We start from the raw sequence: 22391 nt of genomic DNA, 5'->3' as shown, positions 1-22391 counted from the left end.
AGAAAGAGTTTAGGTTATTCAGATATTTCAGTATGTGGTCACTTTTGAGTTATGGATTCTTTTCTTCATTCCTATAATTGTTGGCAACGAACTGAGAAATTAAATCAGAACAGGCCCTATTACTGTAATAATTCCTAAACTCATTCTTTCTTTATGAGAGAAAATTTCAGGTAAGTTGATTTTTTTTTTCCCTAGCGGATAAGATAATTTTACTGGCATTTTTTTGTCTTTTCAGAGTTACATTTAATGTTTTCATTGATGGACAAAGTTCCTAATGGGATAGAGCCAATGTTGAAAGATTTAGAGGAACACATAGTGAGTGCTGGCCTAGCAGATATGGTAGCAGCTGCTGAAACTATTACTACTGTAAGTTTTTTTCTAAAAAACATATCATAGAAATAAATGCATGTCAGGATGAGAAAATAAAATGGCAAATAACATTCACAATGTGGCATCACATCAAGAAAAAATTCTTAGTGTTTTAGATCTACAATAATTCTACTTATGATATTTTCTCAGCACATTTGTTTAAATTACATATTTGAATCAATTTCACCAATATAGCATTTTGGTTAATTTTTAAAATTTTCTAAATGTGTTATACTTCCTAGGATTCTGAAAAATATGTTGAACAATTGCTTACACTATTTAATAGATTTAGTAAACTTGTCAAAGAAGCATTTCAAGATGATCCGCGATTTCTTACTGCAAGAGATAAGGTATGTGACTTCACTGAGGTATTTTTTTTTTTTTTTTACTAAAAATGTCACCGTCACAGTTTACCTTTAGTCAAGTTTCCTTCATTAGACAATTAAAATTGCCAGATAAAAGATTGGTCTTACATAGCTAACTCATTTATCTTTACCATTGGAGGAGAGTGCCATTTACAATGTAAACATTGTTTATTTTTAGTTTTGTAGTATATTTTGTGCCTGTATTTGATTATGTGTCTATTATTTGGAAAGCCATTTGGTTCAAGAGAAAGGAGCTATCCCTAACTTATTTTTCTGCCCAGAACTCCACCCTGCCTCACACACTGTTCTAACGAGAATTAAAATCACCTCTGAGAACAAAATAAAATACTTTTCTAAATTGAATTATCTTCTTTATAGGTCACATTTAGTGAACAAAATATTTATCAAATACTTGCTATATAGGACATGTATTAACTAAATTCTGGATAGTAACGAGACAAAAAAGATAAAATCCTTTCTCCAAAGAAGCTTCTAGAATAGATGAGGAAATGCGACATGAGAGAGAGAAGTCATTTTAGGAAGATTTCCTACAGGTTATAGGCCATATGAAGAAGTGAAAAATACATAGAGATAATGAATAGTGTTAATGAAGGATTTTATCATCTACCTCTTTTTAGTTCTTCCAACGAAAACAGTAGAATAATTTTTGTAGAAAGCTAAAATATGAATATACCATCTGTGGAAAGAAGCTCTACATACTTAATACCCTAATTAATATTATACTGGTGTTGGTGTCATTTTCTTCTTCTATTCTCTTCACATCATCTCTAAATACTGTACTATGTAAAATACACTCCTCTTATTTTAATTCAGCTTGTATCAAGCCTCCATTTCAATGTCCACTTTACTGCTCTTGAGGGGACAGCCACCTTATTGATGACAATGAAAGGTTTGATACTTGTCCAATAGACCCCATCTCTTTAATTCTTTATGTCATTTAGCCATATTTTTCAACTGCACAAAAAAGAGAAGTTAAAACTAGTTAGACCACTGCCTCTTTATTCTGTTGTATTTGATTGACACAGGATTTGGGTATAGGACCTAGCAGAGCCTAGCACAATCAGAGTAATCTAGAACTTCCTTTAACATACTTGCATTCAAGTTTTGAATGCCGTAATATAAATTAGTGACATGAGTGTGGGATTTGGGGTTTCTGTTAATTTTCAGAAGTAATATAATGTGGGAAATTGTATGCTTCTGTCTTTGTTTTGACATGTAAAATTCCATTCTGCCAGTTTGATTTAAGTCCTTTTTTTCCTTCATCTTCCTTGAGCATTTGTTACTGTTAGCTAAGCTACCCTTTGTCAGGTTCCTTTCTTCCCTTAGCTTCTGTGACTCTGTACTCTCATGTTTTTACTGTCTTTTCAACTAGCTCTTTTTCTTTCTCTTCTCATCCGCTTTCCACTCCTTACAAACTGGCAGAGTTCTGTCGTTGCTGTCTTTTTCTGCATTCTCTCTTTTGCTCATACCAACCATTCTTGTTTAATTTTTCCAGTTGCATGATGAATTTCTCTGCCTAAGTGTCTTACTAGCACCTCAGACTCACACATTCAGAACTGAACTCCTCTCTGCCTGATTTTTCTTTCCTGTAATCGTGCTACCATCTCCCAATCTCCTAGGATTTTAATTTTTGGAATCATTTTTGAGTCCTCTATATTTCTAATGCCACTCCATTAATCAGTAGCCAACTTATACTGTTTCTGATTGTGCAGTCTCTTGTACATTTCTCCCCTTCTTTCCATTCCTACTACTACCACCTTACTTTAGACACTCTCCTCTCTTCATTTATACTAGTTTATTGTTCTTTTAACCACTTCACTGGTCTTTCTACCTCCAGGCTAGGCTGTCTTTCTATCAGTCCCTCCTTCCAGCCTTAGATAATATTTCCCTTCATTTATTTCATGTTCTAGCTAAGCTGGACTTATTTTCTCCTTTCCATTCTTGTCCTGCCTTCTTCCGTGTCATTATTTTTATTTATACTATCACCTCTGCCTGGAAGGCATTGCTATTTATGACCACACTAAATCAAATGTGGCCTATTGTGTCTGTTCACAGAAGCAGCATCAGGTTGAGTCTAGTTGGAAATTTGGTGCATTGCCTGGGAAAATTAGTAATAGAGTCCTAGAAAGGCAATAAGCTGCAGTGGAAAGAGTACCTTACATGAAATAGGTATTTAATACATTTGTTAAATTGAAAGAGCACTGAGTGTGAAATCACATTACCTGGGTTTAAATGCCTTCTTGTCTTACACCCTACTTGTATATCTCTGGGCAAATCATTTAATTTTTCTGGGACTTTGGGACTTAAGCCAACTTAGCTTAAATATTTCCATTTTGAAAACTGCTTTTAAAATAAGAAAACACATCCTACTATTTTTCCTTTACCTTTGTAACTCACTTTGTTCCACTTTTCTTTAAAAACCATAAGCTATGCCATTTTTCTGTTCCCAGGATACATTACCAAACTGTAGAAATCACTTTCGTGACCCTTAAGCACCTGGCCTGGCAACTACCTATTTTTTTCCCCTTACTTCAGATGTCCTCATTCTGTTATGATGGACATCCTGTTATCCACTATCTCCATACATTATGTTTCTCTTCCCTCCTTTAATTGATGTGAATAGCATTCACAGTCCTGGGGAAGCTTTGCATAATCTGTCTCCTAAATTGAGTAATTTGTCTGATTAAAAAGTTAGAGCAAAAAAACCTGACAACCAGAAAAATGATCTTTATTCCATGACAATTCCCTTTCTCTGTCTCTAAACTCTGTAATCCTGTGATCACTCTTTTCTGAAGTTTCTCCTTCAAGGCCTGGCTGAGGTGCCGTCTCTTCTGTTTAGCCTTTTCTGACCCCCTCAGCTAAAGAAAATTTTTCCCTCTTCATATTTCTTATAACATCTTAATTGGACCCCTGATTTGTGCTTTCACACTCTCCCATATTATGTTGAGCAGTGAAGTGGTTTGGAACTTGGAGTCAGGAAGACCTTTGGATTGAATTTGAATTCAAATCCAGCCTCATAGATGTGCTAGCAGTAGGATACTGGACAAGTCACATAATTTCTGAGTTTTCTCTTCTGTAAAAGATAATAGCACTCACCTCCCTGGGTTTTGAGGACCAAATGAGTTAACATATGTAAAGCACTTTTAAGCCTTAAAGTGCTATAGAAATGCTAGCCATTATTTTAAATGATGATGATGATGTAGTTATTATAGTGGTTATTAGATTGTAAGTACCTTAAAGTCTGTGTAATATACATCTTTCTATGTCCTTGGCACCTAGCACAGTGCCTTACACGTAATAAACACTTGATAAATGCTTGTTGAGTGTGAACAGAAAATTCCTAATTTCATATGTGTATGTATTTTACATGTTAAAAAGTTTTTGACTTATCTCATTTTAAATTATTTCTAGGCATACAAAGCAGTTGTGAATGATGCTACAATTTTTAAACTTGAATTGCCATTAAAGCAGAAAGGGTAAGGAAATTTTTATTAAGGAAATATTCATTTTTAAATGAAAAAAAATGATCAGATTTACATTTTGAAACTTACCATGTTTTAATCATGGTATAGTATCATACTAACTTCATTATATTTGTTTTGTGTAACTTACCTAGTAATAAGCCACCTTAGCTTATTTAAAATTTGTTCATTATCTTTTTTTTTTCAATTTTTAGATGGGGGAAAATACTTGATTGTTGAACTTTCCCTTTAGATTATCTTTTCTCCTAAGAAAAAAATTATTAGAATAAACAAGAGAAATTGTTGTTAAATTTTTGGACATCATTTCTTTGCTACACTTGTTCCTTATGTGTGTCAACATGTGAAAACATACTGTTCACAAATGTCATCCGATCTGCAAATCAGCAGACTGAATCTATGCAATCTCCAACTTAAAAAAAATGTATGTGCATTTTTAAGGATTTTTCATTTCAACGTCAGTAAACAATTAAGTTAATAAAATCCTTTTTTAATTCAGGGAAAATATTTACATGACTTGATATTTTTAAATTTTTACTTGCAACATAAAGCCAAACCTTGAATTGACCTGTTTCTGAACTTAAGCAAGTCCGGTCTATTTATTTGCAGGTAGAAGACCTCAGCGTGGTATGTGAGCTGAAGTTAGATATTTTATTAAACTTATGATACAGAGAGGATTTGTTTTTTTTCTTTATACTTCAGTTCCTCCATTCCCCTCCCCTAAGAAGTCAGGAAATAATTTATATAGTAGGGAGTGTGATGTTTTTTTTTATATGACATATATTTTTGATTTCACATGTGTGGTAAATCTCACTGACTTGGCTTAATTCTTTTGGGGGAAGGCCAGCCTGAACATGTAAAATCCAAATTACAGAATTCTTAAAAATGTAGTAAGCTTAGTACTTAAAGTATGTAGAACCTTCTAATTCTACACTCAGACCAACCCCCTTGGGTCTGGTAGTGTGCATAGAAGATAATGCAGGTTAAAGCCAAGCATTCCTTTCTAGGTCACCTTCCATCAACTCTGTATGTACTTGTTTATCTATGTGTCATTTCCCCATTTTTAGACTGAGAGCTTCTTGAGGTCAGGGACTATTTATGCCTCTATTTGTATCCTCAGCACTTAAAACCTGGCACATAGTAAGTATTTAATAAGTGCTGATTGATTTAGTTAATGGATGGATTCTAGATCTTCAGTAGCCATAGCTACAAGTACAGCATCTGAGGGAGCACTGCTGTTCCTGGTTCTTGGGTTCAGGGTCCTGACTTGTCCCAACCAGAGTCTGAGTTGAACTGCTGGATAGCTGAGGTGGTTTGACCCTCCTGGCAAGTGCCACTTCTCCCATCTCTCCCTCATTTGCCTTATTGCTTCAGTTAGGCTAGTTTAGATGTGATAAATTATATTTATAGATTACACTATTTTTTCCACTTGCTTTCTTTGTCCTTTAAATATCTATCACTGTCAAATATTACTGATTGTGTTCAGTCTTTAAATGAAGGAATACATTTATTTTAATTCTTTACGACAAATTAATTGCATAATTCTATTAATCAGTTTTTAATATTTTCTATTATTGATAACTTTGGGGCTTAAATGTGGATGAATTCTAGCTAAGAGTTCCATAAGGCTACTAGTAGGTGTTTAACTGACAATCTTGCATTTGTCACAACTATCGACCATCTTGTGACATGGCCAGCCAACTGAAAAAACTTTAAATATTGGAGTCACAGGGAGAATTGGAGGAATTCCCATTACCTCTGAAATAGGATGTGCAATAAAAGAAAAATAATGGAGGAAAACAGGTGTATTATGCTGCTGTCATCTCTATTTTTTCTCTTAAAATCAAGGTGTAGCTAAAGAATTACCCTATGGATCTTTGTTTAGAGTGGATCTAAGGATGTGTACAGCCTGCTACAGCTGCACTAGTTTGCCTGGGCTTGCTTTCCTTAATTTAGCCATTAGGAAGTTGTGACTGTAACTTGAGGAAAAAAATTAGTTTTGTAGGATGGCCATCCATGTGTTTTCTGGAGATAATTTTTATTTAGCAAATTTTTAGAAATATGTGTTATTTTAAAGCACTCTGAAATATACAGAGATGGAAAAGACACTATTCTTGTTTTTAAGAACACTTATACCCTAGTAGGAGAGAATGAAAGGATTGTATTATCTAGTCTCTGAGTTGCTTTTCAACTCTAAAATCCTGTGTTCCTAAGACACATACACAAAAAAAGTACATTAGAAGGTAGTTAGTAGATGATATGTGCTGTGTTCATGATGCAAATAGAGTGACAAAGGATACAGGAATCCTGCTGTGGGTGAGAGGTTAGAGGGACACAGTCTGATTTTTTTTCTCCTAGATACTTTTTCATCTCTAGGTTTTAATGACATTGCTGTTTCTTTATTCTCTTCCTGTCTATCCAGCCATTCCTTTTCAGTTTTCCTTTGTTGGCTCTTCAGCACCTGTCCTGAGTTCCCTTCCCTTTTCCTTCTATATAGCTTCATTTGGTGAAACTGTCATGGATTCAATTATCATTTCCGTGTAAATGATTCCCAGATCTATACGTCCTGTCCTACACTCACATCTTCAACTTCCTCTTGAGCCTCTCAAAATCTATGGATGTCCCATAGTTATCCCAATCAGCATATCCAAATAGAACTAATCTTTTTTTTCCCCAAAATCCTTTCTGAACTTCCCTATTGTTGTTGAGAGCCCAACCATCCTCCAGTCACTCAGGCCTGCTACATCAACTACCCTGTTGCATTCATTCCACATATCCAGTCTGTTGCTGTCTTGTTGTTTCCAAGTTCACAACATTTCTCTTAATCATCCCCTTCTTTCTATTTACATAACCAGCATCCTAATTTGAACTGTCACCCTGGCACATCTAGACTTTTCTAATAACTTTCTGACCAGGGTCCCTACAAGTCTCCCCAGTTCATCCTCTGCTCAGTTGCCATGGTGATTCATCTAAATTATAGGTTATAATATTATATGTATGTGTTTTTATTTATGTATATGTATGTGTGTGTATGTATGTGTATATACATACACATACATATATGCAAATATATTATACATATTTGCATACATACACACATATATAAAATTATTGATGTTGCTAAGTGAAGTCTATGGCCTTCAGGCACTATTAAATGTTGTAGAAATGCCTAGGAAGGCAAGAACTGATAAAAAGCCATTGAACTTGTCAGGAAATTATTATTTTAATATTTTAATATTAAGAGGACTTGTACACTAGAGAAAACCACTACATGACTTGGAGTTTGATTGTTTTGGCAGAAAACAAAAGCAGAGTGGCCTTCCCACTCCTTATGCACTTCGTTGAAATATAGCATTTTAACAGAGGGCATTGTGCCACTCACTTAATGTATTTTGGCTCTTTTTGTACTTCGCTTATAATCAAACAGCAGTAGAAGAGATATCAAAGATTTTACAGGATTACATTACAAGAGGTTTGCTCAGTGCCAGACATATTAGTGCATCCTTAATAAATGCGTATTAAGGCAAAATTGGCAATTGATAAGATGCTCATCATTTGGGAAATGACTAAACAAGTTTTGGCATATGATGATGATAGAGTACTGTTGAACTATAAGAAATGATGAAGGTGGTAGTTTCAGAAAAACATGGCAAGACATTTATGAAATGATACGAAGTGAAGTGAGCAGAACTGGGAGGTTGTTTACAGTAAAACTGATGTTGTAAAGATGATCAACTTTAAAAGACATGGCTACTACTGTGATCAGACCCAAGACAGTTCCAAGAGATTCATGATATAAAAATGCTATCTACCTCCAGAGAGAGAACTGATAAACTCTGAGTACAAATTGAAATAAAATTTTTAAACTTTGCTTTTTAAAAAAAATAAATGGCTAATATGGAAATATGTTTTACATGATTTCACATGTAATTGGTATCACACTATTTGTCTTCTCAGGGGCGGGGGAAGTAGAAGGAGGGAAAGAATTTAGAACTCAGAATGTGAAAAGAGTGCCCAAAATAAATAATCTATTGAAATATTTTTTAAATGCTTACTAAATTGAATTGCTCATGAATTATATATAGAGAGAATAATTGATATGGGACTCAGAAAGATGACTTCTGGCTGGGGCAATTGAAGAAAAATTTACAAAGGAGATAGGCTTTGAATTGATTTTGAAAGTTAGGTAGGATTTAATGTAATAGAAGTTGAGATGTTGGCAGGCCAGGCATGTGAACAAAAATGGGAACACAGTATCAAAAGTATGCTATGGATAATAAATTTGACTGTAGTTGAGGATTCACATAGAGAGTAGTGGGAGGTAAGAGAGATAGCTATTTGTGAAGGATGTGAAATGCAAAACTTTGTGATTTAGACTTGATTCTCCAGGAAGTTGAGAACTAATGAAATTTTTTTTATCAAGAAGTTACATGATAAAAGCTATATTTTAAGAAGATAAGTATAGTGGTAATACACAGAATGGATTAGAGGTGGTAAAGACTAGAACTTAGGAAACTGTTGGAATGATTTGGGTATAAAGTGTGATAGGAATCTGAACTTGGATAATGGCATTTGGATGTAGAAAGAAAGGAATAGGTACTTCGTAGGGAGGAATTGTCCAGCACAAGAACTTAGTGCGTGAAAGACTGGTTCCAGAAGAATGTTCACAAATGGTAATGCAGTTGAATGGATTGCTTGTATTTTATTTTTAGGGTTGGATTAAAAACACAACCTGAATCAAAATGTCCTGAACTCCTTGCCAATTACTGTGACATGTTGCTAAGAAAAACACCACTAAGCAAAAAACTAACCTCTGAAGAAATTGAAGCCAAACTTAAAGAAGTGGTATGTGAATTTTTTTATATTGTGATCATTTATTTAAACATCCTTGTTTTGATTTTGGTCTTTCTCTGATAGCATCCATAAAGATTTTAAGTGTAATTAATAAAAATCTCTGTGTCAGTATAAGATTATCAGTTTTTCACTTGAAACTGTTTTACCAGAGTGCCACATTGAGAATGAATTGATCACCATGTTGCTGGCTTCTTATTTTACTTTTGTCAAACTTTTTGTAAAGAATAAGTACTCATTCTGACTGAATTTCATAAGATCTCCAAATGATTGGCCAAGCAAGAGCTATACAAAAAGAGCTGCTCTATCAGCCTCATCATTGTAGCTACCAGAATTAAACAAAAGAGAAAAAAAAAGAATAGAAACAAGAAAGAAAACCGAAGCAAAAACAGTCATAAAGATACCATAGAGACAAGTGGGAAGATAGGAAAAAAAGGAAAATGGAGAGAAGTGAGGGCAAACTGTTCTCTTTCAGCTGAAAAACGAAACTGTTGTCTTGAGAATTCCAAGAGTCTTTTTACTTAACAAATGCAACAAAACAACTTGTAGAGAATTTTAAACAGAAAACTATTAGTCCTACCAGTATTTAATTACCCTATGAAATAAACTACTTAGATAGAAGAGGCCTTCTCCTTCCCAATGTTGTATATTTGAGGTAAGATGGGGGTCACCACCTAAGCGGGCAAGAAACTGAATGTGGTTTTGTTTCCAATGCAGCTCTTGGTACTTAAGTATGTACAAAACAAAGATGTTTTTATGAGGTATCACAAAGCTCACTTAACACGGCGTCTAATATTGGATATCTCTGCTGACAGCGAAATTGAAGAGAATATGGTAGAATGGCTAAGAGTAAGTAACTCTGATGTTTTCATATGATTTTTTCAGTTCCTTATTTCTCAGTTTAGAATACTGTAGGCATTTTGTAGAATGTTTCTTTGAAGTTGATAGATTGATTAAGTTTTCTGAACCTTATAAGCAGCCCTCTTTGGGGAAGGGATAAGAAAGAAATTTTGTAAAATTCCAGATCTGTAAATTATTTGGCTTTAAAAAGATAGCTTTTATGAATCTGTAAAGTTGCCTGTGTAAGTGTAGACATTTAAGTAAAGTTTCCAGTAATCTAGAAGAAAAAATAACCTTTCTTCCCTCTGCTTTGTTTCTTTTATTTCACCCCAGCTAGCAGGCAAAGTTACTTTTCCCTTTAATTCCTTCTTTCTCCTGTAAAGTTTTCCACATATGTCGTTTCCATTAGAATATAAACTCCTTGGAGGCAAAAATTGTTTTTGCTTCTTTTTTCTAACCCTTGACATGTCACAGTCATTGACACATAGTATTCAGCTTAAATAAATGCTTGTTGATTCGTTGATTCACTTCATACAGGGAGCCAACAGCAGGATCCCTTTGTGCTTTATAAGGGAGTTTTTAGTTTTAAAGAATTCTGAATGCTTACAGTTGGAAGTGCTCTTAGAGATAATCGAGTTCAATTCTTTTAGTTTACAGATGAAGAAACTGAGACCTAGAGAGGTCAAGCTGCTTTTCCAAGGTCAGATAAATAATATAAATGGCATAGCTGAGATTTGAATTCAGGTTTCTGACTCCAAGTTCCTGGTCTTCTAATGGTGCAGTTAACAATACCTGTAATATTAAAAGAATAAAGTGAAAAAATCTTTATGAACTGATGTAGCATAGTCAGAAGCCAAAGAACAGTTTACATGATTATTACGACAAGGAAAATGGAGGATCACTAAAAGGAAGTTAAACGTTGAATATTTTTTTAAAAATAGTGAAGGTTCTAGAAAACAAAAAATTAAATATACAGTAGCCACCCAATCAAGAGATTACTAGGAGAGAATTGTTTTATGTATTTATTGCTAGATGTGGCCATAGTGTTGATTGTTTTTGCTTAATTGGCTTTCTTTGTCACAAGAGGGTATTCATTCATTTCTTAGAATTTCATTTTCTGTTCCTCTCAGGTGGAGAATTTGAAATGACTGCATGTTGTTAGCTCCTTAGGAACAAACTCTCTTGCTTTTCTCTTTGTATCTCTAGTGCTTGCAAAATGCTTTGCTCATAGTAAGCCTTTAAACTTTTAAAATTTATTCATTCATTCATGACTGTGATATAAGGACAAAAATTAAAATATATTCCTCACCTCTATTTCAATTCCACGTATCACAAATCCTCTCTTGACTTATTCTCTAAGAATAGAATTTAGTAGGTTTAGGCACCCTATCAAAATAGACAGAATTTTATTTTACATATAACATATAGTTATAAAACAGTTTAATTGAAATGAAATTATATGGAAGAGGTACAGGGAACTTTGCCCTGTCCTGGCAGGAGCAAACAGAATGTGGCATTCCCTCTTCAGTGTTTCATATGCCTTCTTGAGGCTTATCCATATAATCTTAGCTACTGAGGGGCATGTCTAGAATTGAAAGGGTAAATTGTGTGGAAGCTGTCAAGTTTTCAAGAAGTCAAGTCAGCAAACATTTATTAATTCTCTACTGTGCGTCAGAAACCTAACTAAGAACTGCTATACAAAGAAAGGCCCTAACCTTAAAGAACTCACAGTGTAATAGAAGAACCCCAAGAAGATTTTAGAAACATAAGAGGAAGAGAAACACAGGTTGCCTGTTTCCTCCTGCCGTGTATAAGCAAGTCCCTTACTGTCCTTAGAGTTAAACTAATTAAAACACACATGCGCGCGCGCACACACACACACACACACACACACACACACATATACATCTCAGTAGTTGTGAAGAATTTGGGAGTCAGCTTTAATAACTAAAAATGAAGATAACTCACAGCTATTAAAAGTGCACAAAGTCTAATTAGTACTATATATATAGAGCCATAGGAAACTTTTAACTCCAAAAGGGGTTTACTGTTATAGAAATTTAGGTAAGAAAGCTGAAATGAGAACTACTAATTTACTTAACCAGTTTACATTTACTTAAGTGTTACTATCTTCACTGTTTTTAAAGCCATGTGAATTTGCCAGTTTTTAATGGTGACTCTCTGAGATGTTCTTTTTCTTATATGCATTGCATGTAAAGCATTACTTGTACGTTAAAAATGGGCAAAAACAAGGTTGTACTTGACTTGAAGGAACATCCTAAATACTGAGCAGAATATTAACATTTTTATTTGAGTTTGATTATTGTGTTAACTAAAATAAAGAAAAAAATTTACCACCACACCCACAGTCAGTATTCAATTTTAGCTGTAGTTTTAATTGATATTTTATTTATTCTCTTGTCTGTATGCATAGGAAGTGGGTATGCCAGCAGATTATGTAAACAAGCTCGCTAGGATGTTCCAGGACATTAAAGTGTCAGAAGATTTGAATCAAGCTTTTAAGGAAATGCACAAGAATAATAAGTTGGCCTTACCAGGTACTATTTTATAATCTTCAGGTTTTTTAGTAGATACTTTGAAATAAAAATTAGTCTGCTGTACTTCAGTAACTTAAAAACAAACATCCAATTCAATTCAACACACATTTATTGAACCCTGACTTTGGATAACTTACTTTGTATGACTGTTCATAGAATCAAAATAAGCTAAAGGAATTAAGCAAATATTTGAGATATTCATACATCCCTTCCTTTTAGAGACTGTTATCATGGAAGATAGTTCCAGGTTCCTGTGTACTTCAACACACATCTCTTAAAGTCAATCAGAAACAATATTGGACTAATGGAATTACTGATTTTACAGTGTGGCATTTTCTTGGTTATGGAGTCCCTTGTGTTTATCAGCAAAGTACAACTACATTCTAATTGTTATGAACTTTCCACTTAGCTTTTATATATCATACATTTCATATTTTAAAATATCTTGCCTATAGCTGATTCTGTGAATATTAAAATTCTGAATGCTGGTGCCTGGTCCAGAAGCTCTGAAAAAGTATTTGTTTCCCTTCCTACTGAGCTGGAGGATCTGATCCCTGAAGTAGAAGAATTCTACAAAAAAAATCACAGTGGCAGAAAATTACATTGGCACCATCTTATGTCAAATGGGATTGTAAGTATATTTTAACCTAATTTTTATTGTGTAATATTTATCATCTAATATTAATTTATTGACATAAATGTGATCATTACCAAATAATTTTCAGTATTAATTTTTAATGATTACAGATAACATTTAAGAATGAAGTTGGACAATATGATTTAGAGGTAACAACATTTCAACTCGCTGTACTGTTTGCTTGGAACCAAAGACCAAGAGAAAAGATCAGCTTTGAAAATCTTAAGCTAGCAACTGAGCTTCCTGATGCTGAACTTAGAAGGACTTTATGGGTATGGATTTTTCTTTATAATTTCAGTGTAATAACTTCTGAATCTTATTTATTTTTATAGATGTTTTATTTACATTAAAGATTTAATTTTCACCTGAATTTTCAGTCACTTCATTGAAAATAATCAACTTTTGATCAAAAAGTCCCTAAAAGTCTGTAAGTTATATTTGACCAAATTTAGCAACAAAATCTGTTAGACTAGATTCTTGATGAAGTATTTTAACTAGTATATGAGCCTCAATAGTTTCCAAATCTCAACATCCTAGTCCTACTTAGAATGGCTACTAGCAACCACATTTTTCTACCTACAGTCAAGAGTTTTTGCATTTTTTTCTTTCCATTATCTTTCTGTAAAGTCAGAGACTACATTCTGCATTGGTAAAAAGTTTCTGATACTGGGTGGGCATAGAAGGGTTCTCTACACTGAAGTCTCAGGTCTTTTGTTTTATCCACTTATGATTTTGTATAGGTTCTCATAGTCTTTCATAGCTCATATTATCTCTACAATATACAGAGGATATTTTTTAGATTCATTGAAATCATTTCAGTCCTAGGACTGTAAACATTTTTTTTTATTCCCTTCTGAAAAACCACAGTCTCCTACTGTTCCACATGCTGGTAAATAAACTCAAGCTGCAGATAATAGTATCTGGGCTTGGGACAATTAGTGGAGAACTCACAAGTGATCTGTAGTTAGTGGAGAGAGAGAAGATGGAAGGAGCAAAGCAAAACATTTCTAATGTTTCCCCTCTCTCATTTGGAAACCTAGCATATCATCTTGGATTTACAGCTAGATTTCTTTTTTTTATGGCCCATGCCGTAAAACCAAGTCACTCTGGTTCTCCCAACAATGGGTCCCAGCCCATGCCTCACTTTGTCATTGTTTGGATTCTGATGGCTAGGAGTAAATGTAAATAGCAGTTGTTTCTGTTTGGGCCAGAAACACTGAGGGTCTTCCCTTCCCAGATGTTTACTTTTTTGACTAGGTAAAAGAGGCCATTCTTTGTCTCATTTCTTGGCTAGGTTTAATCATTGAATGGGTGTTGCCTCAGTCAAACTGACACCTGGGAAAGACCTTAGCTTAAAAAGGTCAAGGTCTCCCACTGCATCCAAGGCCATCTCCAGTCATCCTGATCTATATCTTGCCACTGGACTCAGATGGCTCTGGAGGATAGTAAAAGGCTGGTGACTTTGTACAGTCCTCCCTCACTTAAAAGCAGCTCACTTTCAAGTCATGACATCTCCCTCCTGATGTCAAGGTCCTCTTTAAGAACAAAGGACAAACAATACCACCACCACCTTTCCACAACAGTAAGAACAATCCTTATAATCCCTGTGTCCACCTCATTTCCTACTAGCACATGTTTCCATTGTTACACACATAGGGTCAGAGGATAGGTTGTGAGCTCTGTTGTTAGAGGAAGTGCTCACTCTGACCGTACAAAGATCACTGCTTCATTCAAGTAGGCAGCAAATAGATGTTTTCAGATTTTTATTAGCTTATATGGAAGAATTGTATGATATTTTTCTGCTACTTTTTACAAACTAATGTTTTTTTCTTCTACATAGTCTCTTGTAGCTTTTCCAAAGCTCAAACGACAAGTTTTATTGTATGAACCACAAGTCATCTCACCCAAAGACTTTACAGAGGGGACCCTCTTCTCAGTGAACCAGGAGTTCAGTTTAATGTAAGATTGATGATTATTGGTCTAAAAGTAAAATCTTTTCCTGTGATAGTGCTTATTTTCCAGGATAAAGCTTTATTATTTTTCTTAGATGAAATATAAAACTAAGAACCTAACCATTTTATAATCTGGGGTCGGACATGCCCCACTAGGAATGTATCACATGACTCAGAACTTGTAAGATTATGCATCTAGAATAAGAAAAGATCCGCAAGGTCATATTTTCCACCTCCTCATTTTACAGATGAGGAAACAGGCCCAGAAAGGTTGTATGATTTATACCCAGCTGATAGGATAGTAGATTTAGACAAGGAAGGGTTTTCCTACTTAACTCCTTTGTTTTTGGTTCTGTGACTTGCCCACGGTCACCAGGGTAGTAAGTGGAAGTCTCATGATTCCAATTCAGTTCTTCTAGCTCCAATTTCTGCTCACTTTATATTGCCTGGGTTGATAGTCTCTACATATGTAAGGCAGGACTTTTAACTTTTCTTCCTGACTGGAAGGCTACTACTCTCCCTCCACCACATCATGTTTCCTTTCAATATCCATGGTACTTTTTAGTGTCCAGCCATGCAACCTTAAATACCTAATCTTACCTGATCTCAGATATAATGAATAAAAGAGAAAGTTCACCGGTAATTAAAATTGATGGGCTTTGTTTTGGGTTGTTTGGTTTTGGGGTTTGTTTGGTTTTTTTGATGGGGGGAGTAGTATCATCATTACACATTTATCTTTTCACTTCACATTTATTTGGTGACCTTCATTTTGGTATAGTGATCATTTTAACATAATGTCCCAGGAAGACCAGCTGGAATCACCGAGGTAGATTATGGATCAATCTCAGCTCTGCTCCTTACTGTTTTTATGACTTTGGGCAAATCACTTTGTGCCTCAATTTCTCCTCCTGTGACCTGAGGTCCTTTCCAGCTCCAAATCTATGGTTCTATCAATGAAGAGCTTAAGAATGTTTGTAACATGTCAAAAGATTCAGGTTCAAGATCCACTTAATGAATGTGTAATCCTTGGACAAGTAGTGGTACTTCTTTGAACTTCACTTTTCTCATCTATACAATAAGGACTTTGGACTAAATGATCTCAGAGGTTCCTTCCAAATCTAACATTGTATGATTACTTTAACAAATTCCATATTGCAACAGAATTTTTAAAATAGTTGAGTATTCTAATCACATTATTGAATTTTCTTCTATTTACTTGTCATTATTTGTCTTCATGAAACCTTCTGCTGTAAAATAATTGCTTTTTTATTAATGTCATTGTATGACCTTTACAGAAAAAATGCAAAAGTTCAGAAAAGGGGTAAAATTAACTTGATTGGACGTTTACAACTTACCACAGAAAGAATGAGAGAAGAAGAGAATGAAGGAATAGTTCAGCTAAGAATATTAAGAACCCAGGTATGTAATGTGAAGAGAAATAACTAAATTTTGAAGTAACTGTGGTAGACATTTTGTCTGCTTCTTGATTTTATAAAATAACTTTTGCTAAGTTATTTTTCCTAAAGCCTTAAGTGTCCTGGATAGAGGAATAGAGACTGCTGGCAGGAAAGCCCCAGAGCTGAGGAGCTGAAACTGTGGAGGGTGCTTTTCCCTGTTCTGCAGAAAATCCTAATAAATTGAGGAAGGAAGTGTGCAGTAAGGTTTACCATTAGCTTCTTCTTAAATTCCTAATTTAAAATGTTTCTTTTGGAACTACATCATTTTGTGGATCTGTGACTTCATGGATTTAGGTTACTGCTTCACCAAGATAGACATTACACATATCTTCTAATTTAACAATAATGTTTATGGGATCAGATTATTCAAACTGCATTCACTCCTAGGTTATGTAGGTAGCAAAAAATAGGTCATAAGCATTAAACTTGTCTTCCTTATATCCCCTGGTGATATGTCATCCTAGGTGGTGAGATTTATAAAAACTTACTTCTTAATCTATTTTCCTTGAGAAGGTTCTGCTTTGGTTTTTCTTATGTCAAAATACATCCTAATACTTAACTGAGCTGTCATTCTGTTTTTAGGAGGCTATCATCCAAATAATGAAAATGAGAAAGAAAATTAGTAATGCTCAACTACAGACTGAACTAGTAGAAATTTTGAAAAATATGTTCTTACCACAAAAGAAAATGATAAAAGAGCAAATTGAATGGCTAATAGAGCACAAATATATCAGAAGAGATGAATCAGATATCAACACTTTCATATACATGGCATAATTTTGAAGACTGGAAGACGTGGAAAATGCAGCTGGAGGTGTGCTTGGGCAGACAGTTACAGCAGTGTGTGCTGGAGATTAACTCATTTGGATTTTTATTACATAAATATCAAAATTCCTGCCTTACCTTACAGAAAGGACTATGTTTTGCCAATTCATCAGTTAGCATGATGGCACTTCCTTCATGTTGCACACAATTTTAACAGCATGCTGTTTTGTGGGGAAACTTGCATTCATGAAGAGCCCATTGTGAGCTTTCTAAAGTTGATTTAATTTATACCCACCAGGAGAATTACAGGTTCTTAAGAGTGGAGGTGGGAAAGGTACTGGGGAAGGGTATTCTTTTTTTTCTTTTACTTCCTTTTTTATTTAAAAGATAAACAGTACTTGCACAAGGAATGATCTTCAAATATTCATGCACTGAAGACCTGCTGTTATTTTTGTTTTTTAAAATACAAGTAGGACTAGAAACAGCACTTTCAGTTATTTGCGATCAGCAGAGTAATGTACTGTCTACCTTTGGTGAGCTATTTTGCATAACATTGGAAGAGACACATCACAGTTGAAAAATATGTCTTTGTTACAGTATCAACTTGTTGGCTCAAATAGTGCTTCACTATGTGGTAACTGGATTATAATGATACACAGGTGATGTAAAATATTTCCATCCTTTAAATCTTGGCTTACTTTAAGAAGGAGAACAGCCTCTTCTTTGTTTGCTGTAAAGTGGCATGGATATTTTTGTCTATTTGGCCAAGTAGTTTAACAAAATCTTTTGAAGAAGTGAATGAAATAGTTACTTCGTTTGTTTAAAAAAATATTGTTACACAGTTATTTTTCAGGGCCTGCAGTAGTAAAATGAATATATGTCGAATGTGTTTGGTGGTACAGTTAATATTTGTGATCCAAATATCTGCTACATACAATTAATATTTATGTTTCAGATATCTGATAAGTGCATTAAAAACAATACAAAAACCTCCTACTTGGAATGTGACACATTTACATGATTGATTTTTTTCATTTTTATACTAGTAACATTTTGTTTTTTACAGTCCAGAATACCTGTTGGGGGGAGGAAGGGAGATGAGGAAGCTACTTTTTTTTTAAAAGACCTGTAAATCACCTTGAGGTGGGAGATATGAGAAGCATCATCATCATAGGATGACACATAAACAAAGAAGCAGAGTTGATATAACCATAGTATGAGCAGCAAACTTGCCAAATATTAGACTTATGTATGAAAAATTAACACTTTAAGATGTTCAAATGGCAGCAGTTACCTTGTTTTTTTTTTTCTGTCAATCCAAAGTAGTAACTTCATGGTTGCTGGTACCCTGATGCCCAGAGTAATAGAGTTCTTTGGACTTGGGGACATAAGTAATAATTTTAAAAGAAAAAGGGAAAAAATATTCCCCATTGGGAAGGAAAAGCTCAAGTTGGATTTTTATTCATTGTGGTGCAAGTTTCAATTTTTCTTGCAAATAATTATTTTATATACTGTGTGATATAAAATATCAAACTTTTTCAGAAACATGCTTTCGATGAAGAGAGTAGGAAATGAAATGCTGCAGCACTGAAAGGAGTACAGTATTATACAATTAGCAGCATGCATTCAAGAGCATTTCCAACCTCCAAATGTTGTTGGAGGTAGCTGCTATTAAGGAAAGAAAGCAAATAAAAATTTAGATTAAAGTTTTGCTGTTTGTAGTCTTATGCCTGTTCTGAAGCTCATAGGAAATTGGAATTTTTTGTTTAAAAAGTTAAAATGTTGCAGTTCACCTTTTAAGGTAGTTTGGAAATGTCAAAAATGTTAGCCCAGAAATGTTCAGAATCGAACTAAAATTAATGCATATTTATTATTTTCTAGCTACATTAAGGCTAACAGTGGATGAAATTTGGAAGAATAAAATTTGTAATAATAATGGTGAATTTATGTGTAACAAAGCTTTTGATATTGGCACATTTACTTGTAATACAAGAATGCCAGAATAGGAAATAATTGGGTAAAATTGACACACCACTTTGAAAGTTTAAGGTCTTTCTGCCATAATTGTCTTGAGCACTTTTTAAAAATTCCTAATCTTTCTGTCATTTAACTTAAGAATGAGAGCCATGTTGTGTTGAACTGTGAGGCAAGCAAAATACAAAAGTGGGTAGCTCTAAGCCCATAGCAGATTTTTCTATTAAATTTTGTAAAATTTTGTTTCATAGCTAATTATGTCCTAATTATATTTTGCTCATCCAAACAGGAACAAATACTGTAGCATTGTAGTTGTCAATTTTCTGGTATATATACAAAATTAATAACCAATAAGTTATCTAGCTATTTTTCAGTGTTTGTGGAAACTATTAATTAACAAGGTGCCTATAACATTGTTCAATTTTATTTAACTATGTTTTGACTACAAATTTGCTATATTTAAAAAAAGACAAATGACACCAGCAGCTTGCTAAAGATGCAGAATCACGTTTAGCATCCTTCATCAGGTCAGTTTCACCTATATGCACTTAAAGCTAGTGTTATCTGGGCTAGGGGAGATAACTGAAATAAAGTGTTATTTGTGAGAAGAGTATTCACAGATAAAATGAAAGATGTTCTTCACTTGCAATATGGCAACAGTGCACTTTTAAAGCTTAATTTTAGCTTTGAATATTTATCTCCAAAGACCTAGCTTACACAGGTGCTGCATCTAGAAAGTTTAGATAAATGTTGCCACATACACTGCCATAGTGAATGGATATGAGACAAAATTGACCAAATAAAAATGTGACAGATTGTAAATCACATTTCTAATTAGTTTCTGTGAGAAAAATATTAGAATCTTTTTTTCCTTTCCAGTGATTTAATGAAGATCTTCATAAAAATTCTCAAGTCTTCCATATTTTTCATTACACAGGTGGTTGATCTCCTTCATTTTTGTTGACCCGTGTATCTCTTGCTTGTTTTGAGCATGAGTAAAATGTTCCAAAATGAACAAATATTAGCTTTCTTATTTTCACTTTAATATGTAAAATTTAGTAGAAATATGATCTGAATAGTCAGAAAATTTTTTGCATTTGGATGTTATTTTTCCTGTAAAGTGCAAATTTTAACAATTCAATTTGGGCAAGAGATTTGCTAGTTTTACAGAAAGATTTACTAACTTAAACTCAAACTGTGTTTTTTCTATTTTCATGTAAATGACTGGGATGCTAGCTTGTAAATTCTTCCAAGGTCATGTTTGTGAAATAAACAGAACATGAAAGCTTTCCTGTCATATACATTATATGTAGTCTGGAGTGTTGAAAAAACTTGAGTTCTTAGGTTGTATGGTATTTACAATATTGAATGTGTGCCACTACATACTGAGATAATAATGCTGTACAATTTTGAACGGTAGCAGTTTCCGTATGGCAGTCGGCTGAACTATTTTGATGTATTGCTTAATTTTTGAATTTTATTTTTTAAGTTGTATAATTTATTTTCTTGCAGAATAAAAAAAAATGTAATACAAAAGACTCCCTCTTATGCAAGAACTTTTGGTGTCCTACTATAAAACAGTTTTTGAACTTGAATAAAATCTCTTGTGCTAGGTTTGTTGTGTTATATCTTAAATGAAGTAAAAAATCCCAACAACAACAACTCACAACCATCCTGTAAGAAGGTGAAATGTTGTGGCAATGAATTTATTCATGTTATATATTTTATTTTTAAATGAAACCTAGAGGTTAGAAGATGTGGTCTTGATACCATTTCTCCATCATTCTCTAATGTCACCGCAACTGGAACAGTCTACAGACTTGACTAGGGAGATTGACTTCAGTTTCAGAGAAAATTATAGGAGAGATCATTAAAGAGATGTTAGCAGATATCTAGAAAATAAAGCAGTTGATCCAGCATAGTTTCATCAAGAACAGGCTAAACCAGACTAACTTCATTTTTTTGATATCACCAAACAGATGGATGAAGGAAATGCTGTTATTGTAGTTTGCCCAGATTTTGCTAAAACTCTTTGTAAAACCTCATACTATTCTTATGGAGAAGATGGAGAGATCTGAATTAGACTATAATATAATCAGATGGATGCAGAATTAGTTGTATGGATAAATTCAAAAAGTAGTTTTTAATGATTAAAGTATCTTTATGGCAGGAGGTCTTTCTGTGGAGTATCCTAGGTCTCTATACTTAGATCAAGATTACTAACATTTTTATCTGTGACTTGTATATAAAGGCATAAATGATATGCTCAACTTGGACTCAAATTTGCAGATGATATAGATCTAGGAGGGATGGCTAACATACTGTAATAATAAAGAACTAGAAGGACCTTGATAGGCTAGAGCAGGGGTAGGGAATCTGTGGCTTTCTAGGTCCTTGGGTGCAGCCTTGTGACTGAGTCCAAGTTTTACAGAACATCTTTTCGTTAAAGTTATTCTGTGAAATTTACATTCAGTCAAAGGGCTGCACTTGAGGACCTAGAGGGCCACATGTGGCCTTAAGGCTGCAGGTTCCCCTCTCCTAGGCTAGAGAATTAGGATGAATCAAATAAGAGGAAATTCTATAGGGATAAATATTATATTTGACTACAACACATCAGTTACACAAATACCAGGTGGAGGAATGATAGCCGTTGTTCTAAAAAGGGATCTTGGAATTTTGTTGGATTGCAAGATAAGCATTGTGATGTTAATGTAACTTGAAAACTTAATGTACCTTTGGGTTTCATTATTATTGTTCAGTCATGTCCAATGTTACACAGCTTTGTGACTCCATAGACCATATATCATCAGTACTGCCCACGGGATTTTCTTGGCAAAGATATTTGAGTCATTTGCCAATTTCCTTCTCCAACAGATTGAGATAAGTTAAGTGACTTGCGTGGTGTCACACAGCCAGTAAGTATCTGAGGTCAGATTTGAATTGAGGTCATTCTGACTCCAGGCCTAGTACTCTCTCCACTGTAGCACCTAGCTGCCTTCTTGGAAGGGGCATAATTCCTAGGGATAGGGAGGTAATTATCTCACTGTTCTCTGTAGTTGTCAGACCTCAACTTGAATGTTGTATTTAGTTGAGTGTCCAGAGAATGGCAACCAGGATGATGGA

The 22391-nt window shown here is 34.3% G+C and overlaps 1 protein-coding gene across 1 annotated transcript in view; it reads left to right on the top strand.

Moving 5' to 3' along the window:
• Positions 1–20038, top strand: part of CUL5 (cullin 5) — an 83221-nt gene extending 63183 nt beyond the window's left edge. Inside the window, exons 9-19 of the mRNA XM_072611195.1 lie at positions 236–366; positions 612–719; positions 4167–4231; positions 8947–9079; positions 9803–9934; positions 12360–12483; positions 12939–13114; positions 13231–13392; positions 14961–15079; positions 16368–16491; positions 17112–20038. Coding sequence (XP_072467296.1) covers positions 236–366; positions 612–719; positions 4167–4231; positions 8947–9079; positions 9803–9934; positions 12360–12483; positions 12939–13114; positions 13231–13392; positions 14961–15079; positions 16368–16491; positions 17112–17306 — 1469 coding nt within the window. The 3' untranslated portion in view covers positions 17307–20038. The remainder of the gene's footprint in view (positions 1–235; positions 367–611; positions 720–4166; positions 4232–8946; positions 9080–9802; positions 9935–12359; positions 12484–12938; positions 13115–13230; positions 13393–14960; positions 15080–16367; positions 16492–17111) is intronic.
• The last annotated feature ends 2353 nt before the right edge of the window (positions 20039–22391 follow it).

This window comes from Notamacropus eugenii, chromosome 5, assembly GCF_028372415.1.
Source record: "Notamacropus eugenii isolate mMacEug1 chromosome 5, mMacEug1.pri_v2, whole genome shotgun sequence".
NCBI classification, from domain to species: domain Eukaryota; kingdom Metazoa; phylum Chordata; class Mammalia; order Diprotodontia; family Macropodidae; genus Notamacropus; species Notamacropus eugenii.
The sequence above is the reverse complement of the archived record's forward strand: the minus strand, read 5'-3'. Positions and strand labels throughout refer to the sequence as shown.